The 19,756-nt window shown below is 37.0% G+C and overlaps 2 protein-coding genes across 8 annotated transcripts in view; both read left to right on the forward strand.

Annotated features, from left to right (window-relative positions):
• ak1 (adenylate kinase 1) overlaps positions 1-5,813 on the forward strand; it is a 25,696-nt gene extending 19,883 nt beyond the window's left edge. For all 4 annotated transcript variants that reach the window (XM_079872167.1, XM_079872169.1, XM_079872170.1 and 1 more), the window contains exons 6-7: positions 1,011-1,202; positions 5,727-5,813. In XM_079872167.1, coding sequence (XP_079728293.1) covers positions 1,011-1,202; positions 5,727-5,795 — 261 coding nt within the window. In that variant the 3' untranslated portion in view covers positions 5,796-5,813. The remainder of the gene's footprint in view (positions 1-1,010; positions 1,203-5,726) is intronic.
• A 9,581-nt stretch (positions 5,814-15,394) lies between these two features.
• Positions 15,395-19,756, forward strand: part of eng (endoglin) — a 71,800-nt gene continuing 67,438 nt past the window's right edge. For 2 of the 4 annotated variants that reach the window (XR_013821327.1, XM_079872154.1), the window contains exons 1-2: positions 15,395-15,532; positions 16,061-16,229. Coding sequence is in view for 2 of the 4 variants with exons in the window: in XM_079872154.1 (XP_079728280.1) it covers positions 16,163-16,229 (67 nt within the window). In the remaining 2 variants the exon portion in view is untranslated. The remainder of the gene's footprint in view (positions 15,533-16,060; positions 16,230-19,756) is intronic. The other 2 variants (XR_013821328.1, XM_079872153.1) reach the window with 1 other exon arrangement.

A 19,756-nucleotide genomic window follows, 5' to 3' on the forward strand; every position in this document is an offset into this window, starting at 1 on the left:
AGTCTAATGCAAGTTAGACTGTTTCACTAAAATAAAGACTGACTTTAGACCTAAAACATTAGACCCCTTACAGGTCTAAGACTCTGTTACCTTGGCAACCAGCAGTAACAATCAGTTACATTACAAACAGCCAAAAGAAAAGGGAAAATGGCTCATAATTTAAACATTTCTTCTTGTTACTACATTGTCCACTAAATTTCCCAAGTAAAATGTCCTTGTAACTGTTAAACTCCTCCAACAAACACATATTCTCCGCTGGGGTAAACTGCACTGAGCGGCTGAATGCGCTTACTCGATCCGCCAGGTTTTTTGTTTTGAAAAGTGTCTTATTTTACCCAGAATGCATTGCAGTGTAGTCCTACTTAAGATAGTCAGAGTCTTTAAGTGTCTGATTTAGATGTCTATCTGAAGTCTGACTATCTACTATATCTAAGCCATAGTCAAAGTCTATCTCTGTGAAACCGGCCCCTGTTCTGTTGTGTCTTGTGATAAACCACACAATTTACTTGAATATAGCAGAAGTTTCACTGCATAACAACAGGGTTGAACTTTTTTTTTTAGCATGTAAAAAAAAATATACAGTACATTTCAAAATTTAGATTTTTTTTCTCCTTTATTCAACAATGATGCATTTATTTGATTAAAAAAAACAACAAAAAAACCACTGAAGACTGGAGTAATGATGCTGTAAATTCAGCTTTTATCACTGGAATAAATTACACTTTATTATATATTCACATAGACAACAGCTGATTTTAAATTGTAATAATATTTTAATCAAATTTTTTATTTATTGCAGAAGAGACTTCTTTAAAAAACATTAAAACTTCTGAAATTCATTTTGATTCTATATAACCCTCTGAAGAATGATGAACATTTCAGGTGAAACACAAATATCACATTTGTGTCGATTACAAAACAAAAGTGAAATCAGTGAAAGCTTGAGTCTGGTATGTGTTTAATGCTGTCCTGAATCTCCTGAGTTTGACCTGATGTGTGTGTTGGCTCAGATCGGTGCTCCGGCTCTGCTGTTGTACATCGATGCGAAGGGCGAGACGATGGTGAAGAGACTCATGAAGCGCGGAGAGACCAGCGGCCGAGCCGACGACAACGAGGAGACCATTAAGAAGAGGCTGGATCTGTATTACAAAGCCACCGAACCCGTCATCGCTTACTACGAGAAGCGCGGCATCGTGCGGAAGGTGACGAGGCATTATATTCTCCTGAGAAACATCATTCAGCAAAACATCTCACTGGCTACGTTTACATGCACAACTTCTGTTTCAATCCGACTGAATTCATTCCGATTGATGAATCTGAACGCAGTGTTTACATGAACGCTGAACATGTGATCGGGTTACGCTATTTCTACGTCATTACGCTATTTCTACGTCATTACGCTATTACTACGTCATTACGCTATTACTACATCATCACGCTATTTCTACGTCATCACGCTATTACTACGTCATTACGCTATTACTACATCATCACGCTATTTCTACGTCATCACGCTATTACTACGTCATCAAGCTATTTCTACGTCATTAAGCTATTTCTACGTCATTACGCTATTACTACGTCATTACGCTATTTCTACGTCATTAAGCTATTTCTACGTCATTACGCTATTACTACGTCATTAAGCTATTTCTACGTCATCACGCTATTTCTACGTCATCATGCTATTACTACGTCATCAAGCTATTTCTACGTCATTAAGCTATTCCTACGTCATCACGCTATTTCTACGTCATTACGCTATTACTACGTCATCAAGCTATTTATACGTCATTACGCTATTACTACGTCATTACGCTATTACTACGTCATTACGCTATTTCTACGTCATTACGCTATTTCTACGTCATTACGCTATTTCTACGTCATTACGCTATTTCTACGTCATTACGCTATTACTACGTCATTACGCTATTTCTACGTCATTACGCTATTACTACGTCATTACGCTATTTCTACGTCATTACACTATTTCTACGTCATTACGCTATTTCTACGTCATTACACTATTTCTACGTCATTACACTATTTCTACGTCATTACACTATTTCTACGTCATTACGCTATTACTACGTCATTACGCTATTTCTACCTCATTACACTATTTCTACGCCATTACGCTATTTCTACATCATTACACTATTTCTACGTCATTACGCTATTACTACATCATTACACTATTTCTACGTCATTACGCTATTACTACGTCATTACGCTATTACTACGTCATTACGCTATTTCTACGTCATTACGCTATTTCTACGTCATTACGCTATTTCTACATCATTACGCTATTTCTACATCATTACGCTATTTCTACATCATTACGCTATTTCTACGTCATTACGCTATTTCTACGTCATTACGCTATTTCTACGTCATTACGCTATTACTACGTCATTACGCTATTTCTACGTCATTACGCTATTACTACGTCATTACGCTATTTCTACGTCATTACACTATTTCTACGTCATTACACTATTTCTACGTCATTACACTATTTCTACATCATTACGCTATTTCTACGTCATTACGCTATTACTACGTCATTACGCTATTTCTACCTCATTACACTATTTCTACGCCATTACGCTATTTCTACATCATTACACTATTTCTACGTCATTACGCTATTACTACATCATTACACTATTTCTACGTCATTACGCTATTTCTACGTCATTACGATATTTCTACGTCATTACGCTATTTCAACATCATTGCGCTATTTCTACATCATTACGCTATTTCTACGTCATTACGCTATTTCTACGTCATTACGCTATTTCAACATCATTGCGCTATTTCTACGTCATTACGCTATTTCTACGTCATTACGCTATATCAACATCATTGCGCTATTTCTACATCATTACCCTATTTCTACATCATTACACTATTACTACATCATTACGCTATTTCTACGTCATTACGCTATTTCAACATCATTGCGCTATTTCTACGTCATTACGCTATTTCTACATCATTACGCTATTTCTACATCATTACGCTATTTCTACGTCATTACGCTATTTCAACATCATTGCGCTATTTCTACATCATTACACTATTTCTGCCATTACGCTATTTCTACGTCATTACGCTATTTCTACGTCATTACACTATTTCTACGTCATTACGCTATTACTACGTCATTACGCTATTTCTACCTCATTACGCTATTTCTACGTCATTACACTATTACTACGTCATTACACTATTTCTACGTCATTACGCTATTTCTACGTCATTACACTATTTCTACGTCATTACTCTATTTCTACGTCATTACGCTATTTCTACGTCATTACGCTATTTCTACATCATTACCCTATTTCTACATCATTACACTATTACTACATCATTACGCTATTTCTACGTCATTACGCTATTTCAACATCATTGCGCTATTTCTACGTCATTACGCTATTTCTACATCATTACGCTATTTCTACATCATTACGCTATTTCTACGTCATTACGCTATTTCAACATCATTGCGCTATTTCTACATCATTACACTATTTCTGCCATTACGCTATTTCTACGTCATTACGCTATTTCTACGTCATTACACTATTTCTACGTCATTACGCTATTACTACGTCATTACGCTATTTCTACCTCATTACGCTATTTCTACGTCATTACACTATTACTACGTCATTACACTATTTCTACGTCATTACGCTATTTCTACGTCATTACACTATTTCTACGTCATTACTCTATTTCTACGTCATTACGCTATTTCTACGTCATTACGCTATTTCTACGTCATTACGCTATTACTACGTCATTACACTATTTCTACGTCATTACGCTATTTCTACGTCATTACACTATTTCTACGTTATTACGCTATTTCTACGTCATTACGCTATTTCTACGTCATTACGCTATTTCAACATCATTGCGCTATTTCTACATCATTACGCTATTTCTACGTCATTACGCTATTTCTACGTCATTACGCTATTTCAACATCATTGCGCTATTTCTACGTCATTACGCTATTTCTACGTCATTACGCTATATCAACATCATTGCGCTATTTCTACATCATTACCCTATTTCTACATCATTACACTATTACTACATCATTACGCTATTTCTACGTCATTACGCTATTTCAACATCATTGCGCTATTTCTACGTCATTACGCTATTTCTACATCATTACGCTATTTCTACATCATTACGCTATTTCTACGTCATTACGCTATTTCAACATCATTGCGCTATTTCTACATCATTACACTATTTCTGCCATTACGCTATTTCTACGTCATTACGCTATTTCTACGTCATTACACTATTTCTACGTCATTACGCTATTACTACGTCATTACGCTATTTCTACCTCATTACGCTATTTCTACGTCATTACACTATTACTACGTCATTACACTATTTCTACGTCATTACGCTATTTCTACCTCATTACGCTATTTCTACGTCATTACACTATTACTACGTCATTACACTATTTCTACGTCATTACGCTATTTCTACGTCATTACACTATTTCTACGTCATTACTCTATTTCTACGTCATTACGCTATTTCTACGTCATTACGCTATTTCTACGTCATTACGCTATTACTACGTCATTACGCTATTTCTACGTCATTACGCTATTTCTACGTCATTACACTATTTCTACGTCATCATTACTCTATTTCTACGTCATTACTCTATTTCTACGTCATTACGCTATTTCTACATCATTACACTATTTCTACATCATTACACTATTTCTACATCATTACGCTATTTCTACGTCATTACACTATTTCTACGTCATTACGCTATTTCTACATCATTATGCTATTTCTACATCATTACGCTATTTCTACGTCATTACGCTATTTCTACATCATTACGCTATTTCTACATCATTACGCTATTTCTACCTCATTACACTATTTCTACGTCATTACGCTATTTCTACGTCATTACACTATTTCTACGTCATTACTCTATTTCTACGTCATTACTCTATTTCTACGTCATTACGCTATTTCTACGTCATTACGCTATTACTACGTTATTACGCTATTTCTACATCATTACGCTATTTCTACGTCAGTACGCTATTTCTACATCATTACGCTATTTCTACGTCATTATGCTATTTCTACATCATTACGCTATTTCTACGTCATTATGCTATTTCTACATCATTACACTATTTCTACATCATTACGCTATTTCTACGTCATTACGCTATTTCTACATCATTACGCTATTTCTACGTCATTATGCTATTTCTACATCGTTACGCTATTTCTGCCATTACTCTATTTCTACATCATTACGCTATTTCTACATCATTACGCTATTTCTACATCATTATGCTATTTCTACATCATTACACTATTTCTACATCATTACACTATTTCTACATCATTGCACATGCGCAGTCCATTCAGTTTCGGTTTTCAATCCGATCAGTGTTTACATATTCTCTCGATCGGATTAGAAAAGAAATAAACACCCCTTTCAATCGGATCGAAATGTCATTGGGATCGAGCTCATTCGGATCGATTAAGGCGTTTACATGAAGGCTTTTCAGTCCGATTGAGCCGTCAGTCCCATTACTAACGGATTATTTGGTTGCATGTAAGCGTAGCCATTGATCGTCTGTGTTAATTGTTCTCTGTTTAACCCGATGAATGATTTCTCTCTCCTCCTCCAGATAAACTCTGAGCTGCCGGTGGACGAAGTATTTGCAATTGTTGAGAAAGCTATTGATGAGCTGAAGTAAAAAGCAGTTGACGACAAACCCTGGTTTCTTTTGCATTTTTTCTCATACAGTATATATACTCGCCATCTCTGTCTTTATAGACTCTAGTATATACTCTCTTCACACTACAGAAGGATTCAAAAACCTTCAGACTCCACATCCAGAAATGCCCTTCTCTGTGTGTGTGTGTGTGTGTGTGTGTGTGTGTGTGTGTGTGTGTGTGTGTGTGTGTGTGTGTGCATTCATTGGTCAAACACACCGATCCAGACTTTAATCAAGCAAACCTTCACAAGTTCTTGTTCTTTTGTGCACAAGATTGAAAAACATCTCTACAGTTTGATTGATTATATGATTATAAAACGGATAGTTACGTTCCTTGATTGTGATTGGTTGAGCCGCGGTCAAAGCCTGTTCCGGAAGTAAAAACCCCATAAGGACTTATAAACCACTTATAAACCTTTAAAGAGGTGGCTGATTATGATTTCACTCTTTTAACTTTAGTTAGTGTGTAATGTTGCTGTTTCAGCATAAACAACATCTGCAAAGTTACGACGCTCAAAGTTCAAAATACCACTTCTTATATTTTTACTTGAATGTAAATGAATATTTGATTCTTTTTGGCATTAACATGCATAACCCAGCAGTCTCAGTATTATTTTAGTATCATAGTTTTAATTAATATTTTGAGTTCATTTTTTATTTTTATTCTTTCCTTTTTCCTTTAAATTTGAAAGCTTTAATCAAAATATTAAATATTTAATAAACTATAGTTTTTATTCATTTTTCTTTAAGTTTTAGTTTGTCATTTTGATGGATCAAAATAAACTAAATGAAAATGTGAAATGCTGCAACTAGCTGAAAGGCTACTTTGTTTTCCTTCAGTTAAAGTTTATTCTATTTCAAGTAATGAAAATGTTTTTCAAAGTCCCCCTGTGGTGTAAATCCAGCTTTTAATGTTGTTTATGTGTCTATGTGGTGTTTTTAATATGCTTTAAGTCAAAGCATGTGTAAATTCATAAGTCGACAGCATTGCTGAGTATTTCCTCCTTAAAACTGCAGTGAACCAAAGACAGTCTCAAAAACACGCTTTGAAATCGCTGGTGTTTCTGACGTCACAAACTACCTTGTAACCAATCAGATCAACTTGTGATCGTCAACCAGTGGATCTCTGAGCTGAGTGAGTGAGTGGAGGCGGGGCTCATTTGCATATTCATAGAACCGCGCATACTAAATGAGGCAAGGGTGTCGAGTTGCAGTCGAGATATTTTAAGACATTTTTCAAGAAAAAAAACTTTTACATATGTGATTTTGGTGATCAAAGATGTGTTTTAAGGGATAAAATGATTGACTACAGGGGGACTTTAATGGTTTTAGGTTTAGTTATTAACTATAATAACTGCTGCTCTGGTGTCAGCACTTCTCTCTAGTGGACAGAACTGCTCACTGAACTGAACAAGATCATGCTGATAATGATAATTAAACCCCAAGGTGTCCAAACAACACAAACACGGTGAGGATGTTTCCTGGTGTTTCAGACTCACGGGTTCTGAAAGCACGGGATCCAGTTGTTTTTACTTCCAACGGCTGCGGGATCATCTCATCACTGGATCCTCACACACACACACACTTCTCTCGCACGCTTCCCGTGAGCAGAACAACACTTCTCCAGGTTTCCTCTGAGGAACACTCGTCTGGAGAAGAGGAGGAAGAGGAAGAGAATGTGTCCTGAAGAACAAACGTCAGCTTATGTGTGGAATGTCACACACTCGCAGACGCATACCTGAAAACATCCTGGAAGGAAATGTGTGTGTGTGGCTTAATTTGAGGAGAATGTGTGTGTGTGTGTGTGTGTGTGTGTGTGAGGCTTAGTTTGAGGAGAATGTGTGTGAGTGTGTGTGTGTGTGTGTGTGTGAGAGAGAGAGGCTTAATTTGAGGAGTGTGTGTGTGATGGATAGAATTAGTGTAAGGGGAGAGAATATACAGTTTGTACAGTATGGTGTGTGTGTGTGTGTGTGTTCATAGGTGTGCTGCTGAGAGTCAAATTCAACTTCACATTTATTTGTATAGCGCATTTCACAAAGCATATTGTTTCAAAACAAAAAAGCACATGGAAAATATTAGCGTAGCTGCTGTTGGTGACATTAAGCTAAGATAATCATGCGCATTTAATCTGATATAACAGGAGTATAAAGTTACGAGAAGCATTATATGAATGCTAAATTAATCTACATTTAAACTGGCAGAGTGAGTCTGAGCCACGGACATTATCAGGAAGGCTATTCCAGAGTTTAGGAGTCAGATGACTTCGATATTCTAGGCACCAGAAGCCCAGAGTTTTGTGATCTTAAAGAGTGTGATGGATAGTAAGGCGATAGAAGATCATTTAAATGCACAGGAGCTAAACCGTTTAGGGCCTTATAGGTCTTATAATTGGAGTATAATAGGTAACCAGTGTAGAGATAATAAAATATGATCATATTTTCTTAGTTAGAACTCTAGCAGCTGCGTTTTGGACTAATTGTAGCTTGTTTATTGAGGATGAAGGACAACCAGCTAGTAATGCATTACAGTCTCGAGGTCATGAATGCATGAACTAACTTTAGCGATGTTTCTGAGGTGGAAGAAGGCTGTTTTTGTAACATATGAAATATGAATTTCGAATGACAAAGTTGTTGTCTAATATAACTCCAGGTCTTTAACTGTAGAGGATGAAGTTACAGTACATCCTTCCAAATGCAAATTATATTCTAAGAGATTCAGTGTACAGGTTTTTGGTCCAGTAAGTAATACCTCAGTCTTATCTGAATTTATTAGAAGAAAATTAGTGGTCATCCAATATTTTATATCTTTAACACACTCTGTCAACTTGGATACTTTAGAGATTTCATATGGTCGTGATGAAATATATAAGTGAGTTTAATCGGCATAACAGTGGAAATTAATTCCATGTTTTCTTATAATATTACCAAGTGGCAGCATATATATTAAAAATAGCAGAGGGCCGAACACCGAGCCTTGAGGCACTCCATAATTTAATGACATTATCTTACAATTTTTCCCTGTTTAAGTAGACAAAATGGTAACGGTCTGATAGATACGATCTAAACCAGCTCAATGCCTGAATACCAGTGTATTCTGTGGTCGATCTAAGAGTATTTTCTGATCTATAGTGTCGAATGCAGCACTAAGATCAAGTAAAACTAGTATGGAAATACACCCACAACATCATACATACTACATGAAAGATGCAGCGTGTTATTAGTTCTGTTGGGCAAAATGTGTCCCCATTTGCAAATACTTTTCATAAAGCAACATTTCAAACTAGGAAACATTATGGTGAAAACAAATAACCACGTTGCAGGTTTTTTCGAGGGGGCCTTAATTTATGCATCCTTACTCAAAAATACTCCAACATCAATGAAACTGAAAATCAATAAATCTTTTGTCTTAAAAATGTACATTTTGTTTCTTTGCAATTCATTGCCTCTATATGCAAAGACCTCATGGGTCAAGAAAACTGCGTTTACATGCACATTTTTTCAATCTTATAGTAAGTAAATCATAAATCAGCTTCAGCAAACGGGCTCCGTCTAACCTAAACTCCCGCCTGTCACTCGCGTCCTTGACGGATCCTCTGAGGGCCATAAGGAAAGCCAGGGCCTCGCGCAGACACTTTCCCTTTGTGTAATGTGTTGTTTGCTGATGACATGGAAACGAGTGGCACCGCGTTCAGACCGACAGACAGAGCAGTGTTTCCTGCGATTGAGTGTGTGTGGACGGGATACGTGCAGAATGGACTTCATGTTGTTTGTTCACGTACATCAGAAGCAGCTTTGAAGACTGAAGGACATACACTCACTTTTATCTCTTTAAAAACAACACATGATTGTCCATCATTTCTAATGAGTGAAATTGGTAATAGTCCATTTAAAAAGTTAAGTCAGATGAATATGTATTTCAATAGTACACATTAGAACTTATTTTGGCAAATCACATGGAAAAAAGTTTGTACAATTGTCTGTTATTTGAACAATAACTAAATGCACATGACTTATTGATCAAAACTTATGAGTTGATTCTCAGTGAAATTGTCAAATTCTTCACAACTTCTTAACATTGTTTCATTGTGTGATTCATCACATGCAAGAAATGATCCACTCAGTTTTCAAAACATGTCAGATATGCACGTATGTTCTATAAATATCTGACATGGAATGTTTGTAACGTCTGCTAAGTTGGCAAATGGCCTGCCATTGTAATGAAATGGGAATCGCAATCTTACAAATCCACCAATCATATATGTACAGTAGCTGCTACATATCAGGCAGGCCCTTAAATGTCCAAAAAAACACTCTATTTTTAAAATAATTAAACACTGTGTTATATATATACAGTATATATATAGATAGATAGATAGATAGATAGATAGATAGATAGATAGATAGATAGATAGATAGACAGACAGACAGACAGACATATGATAGATAGATAGATAAATAGATAGATAGACATAGATAGATAGATAGATAGATAGATAGACAGACAGACAGACATATGATAGATAGATAGATAGACAGATAGATAGATAGATAGATAGATAGATAGATAGATAGATAGATAGATAGATAGATAGATAGATAGATAGAGAGAGAAATAGATAGATAGATAGAGAGATAGACAGAGATAGATGATAGATAGATAGATAGATAGATAGATAGATAGATAGATAGATAGATAGATAGATAGATAGATAGATAGACAGATGATAGATAGATGATAGATAGACAGACAGACAAGTTAAGTCACCTTTATTTATAAAGCACTTTTTACAATACAGATTGTATCAAAGCAGCTTTACAGTGATAACATGAAAATAATACAACAAAGTTTGTTTCTAGAAGAAAATTGCATCATCGTCCACCTTAATAAGGCAGATCAATAATATTGTTGAATATGAAATGTCCCCAACTAAGCAAGCCAAAAGCCAAGGCGACAGTGGCAAGGAACCAAAACTCCATCAGGGACAGAATGGAGAATAAAACCTTGGGAGAACCCAGGCTCAGTCGCTCAGTTCTCCTCTGGCCAGCGAGCGAACAGTGTGTGATTATGATTCAGGCAGCGTTACAGGTCAGAGGTCAGATTGGATCAGAACATTCAGAATATCATTCAGTTCATCTGGTTGGAGGTCGGAGTCACGCCGGTATGGAGATGAGTTTGTTGAGGATCAGTTGTGTCGATGAGGCCTTCACAGGGCTGATGAGGCTGGCACTTCAGGGATGCGTCATGGACGTGTGCAGGCGCAGGTCCACCACCTGATCTGGATCCGGCCTGGATCCGGCCTGGATCCGGCGGACTGCGGTAAACCTTGGATAAACAGAGAGACTAATATTAGCGTAGACGCCATTCTTCTTATGATGTAACGAGTACATCAGGATTTATGGGAAGTGTTCCCGGTTCCGGCTGACCTAATCTATGCAGCCTAACACTGAATTATAAAAGTCTATAATGTATTATGTGTATGCTAGGTCAAAGAGATGTGTTTTTAGTCTAGCTTTGAACTTTTACAGAGTGTGTCTGCTTCCCGGACAATGGTAGGAAGATTGTTCCAGAGTTTTGGTGCTAAATAGGAGAAGGATCTGCCGCCAGCAGTCGATTTTGATATTCTAGGTATTATCAACTGGCCGGAATTTTGAGATCGCAATAGACGTGAAGGACTAATGCGTTAAGAGCTCGCTCAAGTACTGCGGAGCTAAACCATTTAGTGCTTTGTAAGTAATCAGCAATATTTTAAAATTGATGCAATGTTTAATAGGGAGCCAATGCAGTGTTGACAGAACCGGGCTAATATGGTCATACTTCCTGGTTCTGGTAAGAACTCGAGCTGCTGCGTTTTGGACCAGCTGTAGTTTGTTTATTAAGCGTGCAGGGCAACCACCCAGTACAGCATTACAATAATCTAGCCTTGAGGTCATGAACGCATGAACTATCTGTTCCGCATTTGTCAATGAGAGCATATGGCGTAATTTAGATATTTTTTAAGATGGAAAAATGCGGTTTTACAGTTTTTAGTTTTCAAATGAAAGATTGGTCAAAGAGCACACACACACACACACACACACACACACACACACACACACACACACACACACACACACACCAGGTTCCTAACCGACGACGAAGACTTAACAGAGCAGCCATCAAGTGTTAGACAGTATTCTAGGTTATTACGTGAGGAAGTTTTTTGTCCAATAATTAAAATCTCTGTTTTTTTAGAATTTAGTAGTAGGAAATTGCTAGTCATTCCGTTAATTTTGTGAATTGGTAAGTTTCGTTAGGTTTTGAAGAAATATAGAGCTGAGTATCGTCTGCATAACAGTGGAAGCTAATGCCATGTTTCCTAATGATATCTCCTAATGGTAGCATGTACAGAGTGAACAGCAGCGGTCCTAGTACTGAGCCTTGTGGTACGCCATACTGAACTTGTGATCGATGAGACATCTCATCATTTACTGCTACAAACTGATAACGGTCAGATAAGTATGATTTAAACCATGCTAATGCAATTCCACTAATGCCAACATAATTTTCGAGTCTATTTAAAAGAATGTTGTGGTCGATAGTATCAAATGCAGCACTAAGATCGAGTAACACTAATAGCGAGACACAACCACGATCGGATGATAAAAGCAGATCATTTGTGACTCTAACGAGAGCTGTTTCGGTACTATGGTACGGTCTAAATCCTGACTGGAAATCCTCGCAGATATCATTTCTTTCAAGAAAGGAACACAGTTGTGAAGACACCAGGCACGGCGTTATGGGTGGGCCTGACGGGCCTAGGCCCACCCACTTTTCAACAGGCCCACCCAAAACTTTTCTTCTTCTTCTTCTTCTTCAAAAAAAACGTTTCATATATTCTAATTTTGTCAAGAACTATAAAAAATCGTAATAATTTGTGCTAAAATAGTCTAAATGTTTAGTTTTAAAAACCATTTTAAAAAGCTGGTTATGTCTATTTTTATGTTTCTGCGCAAATTCAGCAGACAGTGGTTCGGGTTTGTTCCGATCAGAGCTCGTGAGTGGAGAGCGCATTTCTGAATATTCCACTCCGCTCGCTCATTCCGCAGGGCCGCTCGCTCAACACAGATGTCCTGTTGCCTGGTTCGAAAAAATGTGGAATAGGGCTGACTTAAAAATTTTTTTTTTTAGCGGACTAGTCGTTGTTCATTTAAGCCATTCGTGGATAAATCGCCCCTGTATATTATTTGAATTATGCTACTTAGGCTATATAGCCTACACAGGATAATGATAGTTTACGTCATGCGCACGACCGCACGCTTGCTAGCCACAAAGAACCGGTAAAAGTCATGATTATGAATGTGTCTAAAATAGCAAGGAGGAGACATTTAATTATTTATTAATAAACTGGTGTTTTATGTGTCGCTGCAAAGATGAAGTTGCTGACGATGCTGACTCGCCATGAACGCGAGAAAAATGCACATTTCATATGGATTTCATAATCAGAGAGCCCATTTCTTTTTGGTTTTGAATATTTTCGTTTAAAAGTAGACATTTCAAGCTTTCTATAATAGATAGCCTATATTTCTGAAATCTGTGAGGCACAAGCTGAGTTTCGGCACCCTCCAGTTCACGTGCAATGCAAGTGATCATGCCGGCGCCTTATTACATTGTCTGCTATATATTTTCTTATTATTAATTAAATACAGGCAATTGATTGGTAAAACATTGATCAAAATTAAGATACAATTTATACAAAACGAAAATCTTTTAAAAAAAAGTCTTTCTACTAAACAAAACTCAATGAAGTGGTCAAAATCATGTCTTACATGTCATGTCTCCAGACATATTTGCGCATCTCATGATGTATCATATCTTTCTCGGCGACCAGCGCCGTTGCTAGGAGGGCGCCAGCGCCTCTGCCTCGCGAGTGGATGATAGCCCTGAAGACAATGGTACCTTTAGTGGTAGTATACCTTTAGTTAAGTTATACCTCAAGACTCAAGAGTCTTCGTAACGCACTAAGAGACAACGCCAGGTTTGATGCGTAATGGAGATTACAAAGCGCTCTTCTTTGGTCAGAACCATGGAGAGCGATCGCGGAGAGGTCCGTCTTATGCACCGACACTTTTTACAATGCAACAAAATATTTAAAGAGCATCAAGCTATTAAAATCTATATTATACGCACAGATAATATAACAGTATATTAGTCAGTAATTTTTATTAGGTTAAACAGTGATTGGATAACGTTTTTAATTTAAGGCCCACCCACAATTGGTCTGGCCCATCCAAAACTGAAATCCTGGCGCCATGCCTGGAAGACACTGCTTTTTTTAGTATCTTTGACAGAAAAGGTAGATTCGAGATCGGCCTGTAATTGACTAATTCTGTAGGATCAAGTTGCATTTTTTTAACAAGCGGTTTAATCATAGCCAGCTTAAAGGTTTTTGGTACGTATCCTAGAGACAAAGATGAATTAATGATATTAAGAAGAGGATCTATGACCTCTGATCTCTTTCAGTAGCTTAGTCGGTATAGTGTCTAACATACATAGATTTAGATGATTTAACGAGTTTAGCGAATTCTTCCTCTTCTATAGTAATGAATGAATCAAATTTTTCCTCAGGGAGACTACAATGCACTGCCTGATGCGATACTGTAGTAGACGGTTGCATAGTAATAATTTTGTCCCTGATATTATCAATCTTATAAGTGAAGAAGTTCATAAAGTCATTACTGCTGTGCTGCTTGGAAACTTCTGGGCTTGAAGCTTTCTTTTTCGTTAGTTTAGCCACCGTTTCAAATAAACACCTAGGGTTTTGTTTATTTTCTTGATGCGAGTTCTGCCTTCTCTCTGTCAGTGAAGTCCATAGATAGAAAGATGACAGACAGACAGACATATAATAGATAGATAGATAGATAGACAGACATATGATAGATATATAGATAGATAGACAGATGATAGATAGACAGACAGACAGACAGACAGACATATGATAGATAGATAGATAGATAGATAGATAGATAGATAGATAGATAGATAGACAGATGATAGATAGATAGATAGACAGATTATAGATAGACAGATGATAGATAGATAGACAGACAGACAGACAGACAGGTAGACAGACAGACAGACAGACAGACAGACAGACAGACATATGATATATATATAGACAAACAGACAGACAGACATATGATAGATAGATAAATAGATAGATAGATAGATAGATAGATAGATAGACAGACAGACAGACAGACAGACAGACATATGATAGATATATAGATAGATAGACAGATGATAGATAGATAGACAGACAGACAGACATATGATAGATATATAGATAGACATATGATAGATAGATCGGATAATGAGTGTCAGTAACTGTCCTGGCCTGAAGAGGGAGACGTCATCGAGTGTTTAACCCGTGAGAACTTCTGCGCATGTCCCAGAATCCTCTTCATCTTCATCATCAATCAGTTCATCTGATAACTATTGATTAGTATATGATGCAAGTGATAATCACTCCATGTTTACGGTCCATTATTGCGCATAGGACTGAGGCTGTGTGTGTGTGTGTGTGTGTGGGAGGGTCAGTGTGAGGATGATGACGTCACTGCCGAGGGTTCAGCTGGACTGACTGGAAGATCTGATCACTGGAGGAGCCGATCACTGTGCGCGCGCCCGTGCGGAGTTTCCAGCGCGAGGTAAAACTCGTTCGCGTGTTTTCTTTAAATGTGAGTGTTTGTGAAATATGTCTGTGATTAGTTACAGTAACTGTGATCATACAGGTATTTGCTTTCGTCGCTCTATAATAACTTTCTAGATGCGCTGTAATGAACTTTGTACAACTTTTAAGTGATTGGAATTGCATAACGAGTGAATTCTATTTTTGCGATATTTAATCCGACAGTACAGTTGAGTGTTATATTCATAATCTAGAGTTGTGGATGTATCTGATGTCAATGTTATGATCTGAAGGTCTCAGGATTACTCTAAATCAAGTTACTATAAATGTCTACACCAGGATGATGATTATTCATATTAAGTGTTAGTTAAATTGTTAATTTGGTAAGATTCAGCTCTATTAAAGTTAACAGACGCCGGCATAGATAAATACATGAGTATAGAAGAAAGTTACATTGTAAAAAAATATGTATGTTATAGGCTATATTCGTGTCTGAAAATCCCAAACTCAAGAAACTGATAAATATTGTTAAAGATATTCTCTCCTTCCATCAAACTAATGCAGATTTCTCTCACAGGAAGTATTGAGTGGAATATTTTGGTCACTGCCCTGAAATATCAGCCACAGCTTTGAGTCGAGTCCATCAGAACACACACTTTACCGGCAAACACCACCGAAGATGATGAAGATGAAGAGCATCACGTGTCTTATAGCCGTTCTTCTGTGTGTGAGAACTGCAGCTTCAGGTAAGTGTGTTTCAGTTCAACGCTAATAATATGGGTTTCACTTTATTTTACAGTGTCCTTGTTATGTTACATGTACTTACCATAGTAATAACAGTAAATTATGCATAATTACATGCAACTAACCCTCAACCAAACCCTAACCCTATAGTAAGTACATGTAGTTACTTAACATTACTTAAATATATAATTACACTGTAACAATGACACCTTAAAATAAAGTAGGTTACACTTTATTTTAAGGTGTCATTGTTACAGTGTAATTATATATTTAAGTACTGAGTAATATTAAGCAACTACATGTACTTACTCTAGGGTTAGGGTAGGATTAGGGTTTGTTAGTTGCATGTAATTATGCATAATTAACTGTTAATACTATTGTAAGTACATGTAACATATGTAACAAGGACACTGTAAAATAAAGTGTTACCATAAAGTATAACCATAATCTGCACTGACATATTAGTACATGCAATGGCAACGTGTTAAAAATGAAACTGCAGTCTCTGCATTGCATGCACTAATATGTCAGAAAGAGGACTAAAATGTCTTAATTTAGAAAGAGGAACTGTGCTGTGAAAAGTGTGTTCAGCGTGCTGGGGTTTTAATGTAGATTGTGGAGTCAAATGTTGAAACAAACAGCCAGTGTGTATCTAACAGCACTTTAGCGTTTGTGTATTGAGCTGTGAGGTGTTTCAAATGTCCATGGAGATCTGCTGAAGATGGACTCTTGATGCGTTGAGTTTGAGTCAGTGTAGTGTGTTTGATCCGCTCTTCTCCAGATCCTGCAGGTGTGTGTTGTGTTGGTCATTACTCAGATCACAGGGAACGTTCTAGCAAAGCTATGAAGCTAAGAGATCTGGGGCCTCATTTATAAAGCTTGCGTACGCACAAAACGGGGCTGAAAACATGCGTACGCCAGTTCCTGCGCAAAAGGTGGGATTTATAAAGAAAAACTTGACGGGAAAATTTGCGCACCTGCACGCAAACTCTGACCCATGCGTACGAACGTTTTGGAGATGGAGCACTTTGGCGACACCGATGGTGAGCTGGAGTTAAATGTATTTTTGGTCACTTTTATACAGAAAATCTAAAGAAATTAAACATATACAGAAAGATTATACAAATACAATTTCAATCACCAAGCCTATCACTTGAAGCAAATATCCATTCCTTCTTAAATGTCCGCGGCAGCGTGTTGAGCCGTTTAGTGAAACTGACGCAAATAACAGTTTAAATAAATAAAATACTTCTGATATAAACATTTATATTAAATATGCCATTCAAATTAATGGAGTTAAACACTTAAACATGAAATCATTACTGAAGTTACAACATTTTTTTAAATTCAATCATAGAAATATTAGTTGTGGATGCGATTGTTTTTGAACACTTTTCCTGTGGCGTGCTTTAATGTTTTAACCACAGAGATAATTGCTTATCATGATAATACCAGATTGTCTGAGAAAATAGTTTCGTGCAAATAATGCCCAAGGCCTATCTGTTTACATTAAAAATATAAATCAATTAAAAATACAATTCGGCAAGTGGAAAAGATTGAGAAAAACTTTCTCTGAAATGTATTTGATTTGATTTATGTAGGCTATTCAAAAACAAGGCAAGGATAGACAACTACTTGATTTGTATTAATGTAATGTTTCTTGTACCGTTTATATCATTTGCATATGATTATTCATCCACGTGATAACGTTTAAGTTATCACGTGGATGAATAATCATATGCAAATGATATGTAGATGAGGATCTGCATAGTAAAACTAGGCGTTGTAAGCTCCATATATGGTTATATCGGGTGGAGACGCATGTACGCACAATCTTCCGCTGACTGGGGTTTATAAAGTGAATTCTGCGCAGGTTCTGGCGTACGCACGATTTTATAAGTCTGAATATTTTTTTGCGTACGCCATTTTTGGCTTTCGGGCGCACGTACACTTTTAGTAAGGTTCCTACGCACAGTTTTATAAATGAAGCCCCTGGTCTCTAATAACATTTAAACATTAAAACGTTACTCATACATAATTCATGGAGCATTTAAACGTTTTTTAAATGTAACAACTTGTTTCGGAATGTTCAGAGAACGTTCAAATGTAACAGTTCCGTAATGTTGAATGCAAAATGGAATGTTCGCACATTTAAAAAACAAAACTACAGAGAACATTCCGAAATAAGCTTGTTTTGTTTTTGTCGGTTGATGCTCGATGTCTTTGCGTTTAAAAGACGTCCAGACACAGCCCTGACGTCTAGGCTAAAACAAGGCACAATCTGGGCCGTCAGTGAACATTCAATAGAATAGACTAATCATGAACTAGATAAAGAAATGAAATGAGTGAAGAAATGAAACCAAACTCCTTGTAATCACTGTTGACTTTGCTTATATGATGGGATATCAGACATCTCGCAAGTTATTTTGGCAAAAACGACATGTAACCACATTCAAGGTTATTTTGTCTAGAAGTGTGTTCCTCATAGCCGGACTATATCGGGTCTATAGTTAACCTAGACGGTGAAGTGACGGATATTGCTTGCCGGGAGGGATCAGATGGATAGTGAGAAGCTTTCCAGACACAATCATCTGATTTTACGGCATGTTTGAATGATTCCGACAGCATGGCTCGCTCTGGACTGTGTGTCGTTGATCTGTCGCGAGAGTTTGCTTGTACTTTCACTTTGCATCTCTCTGCTCCGCTCAGCAGATTTATAATGTTTCCCTCCTGAATCGTCACTTTCATTCCTGTAACGCTTCAATGCAGTAATCAAACTTATCGAATATTCTGACAATAGTGTCATCGCACTGCAAACATGCCTTTCTTACTCAGTGTTTTTGTCTTGTTTCCAGTCCAAATATCTCAAAATTAAAGTAGTAAAAAGCCATTCGATATAATTTTCTGGGGATATAAATCAAAATTAAGAGATTTGTTGCTTAAAACACGCAAAATTATCTGCCAGTGAGAAAAGAAATATAATTTATTTTCTGTTTGAATTAAGATTATTTTTCTCACCCATTGGCAGATCTTTTTTTTTTTTTTTTAAAGCAACAAATCACTTGTGTATGGCATTGTACTACTTTAGTAAATGCATCTTGATTTAAGAATTTTGAGATATTTGGACTGGAAACAAGACAAAAACACTGAGTAAGAAAATTCAGTTCTGCTCAATAACTGTAAAGTTCATCAATTATGAAACCATCTCAATTGAGTTCACTATGAAACGATAATGAAACAAAGTCGTTCTGAGTGTGTGTGTTGTGTGTGTGTGTGTGTGTGTGTGTGTGGTCAGAGAGGACGACAGTGGGAAAAAGCTCAAGATGGCTCGTGTGTGTTTGTTAGTGACTGTGAACCACAGAAAACCACTGGAGAACAAGAGACATCCTCAGGAAGAGGAGCGTTATGTAACTCGCTGATATTATACATCGTTCCTTCAGACACCGAGAGAGAGAGAGAGAGAGAGAGAGAGAGAGAGAGGAGAGAGAGGGGAGAGAGAGAGGAGAGAGAGAGAGAGAGAGAGAGAGAG

This window comes from Squalius cephalus, assembly GCF_949319135.1.
Source record: "Squalius cephalus genome assembly, chromosome: 5".
NCBI lineage: Eukaryota > Metazoa > Chordata > Actinopteri > Cypriniformes > Leuciscidae > Squalius > Squalius cephalus.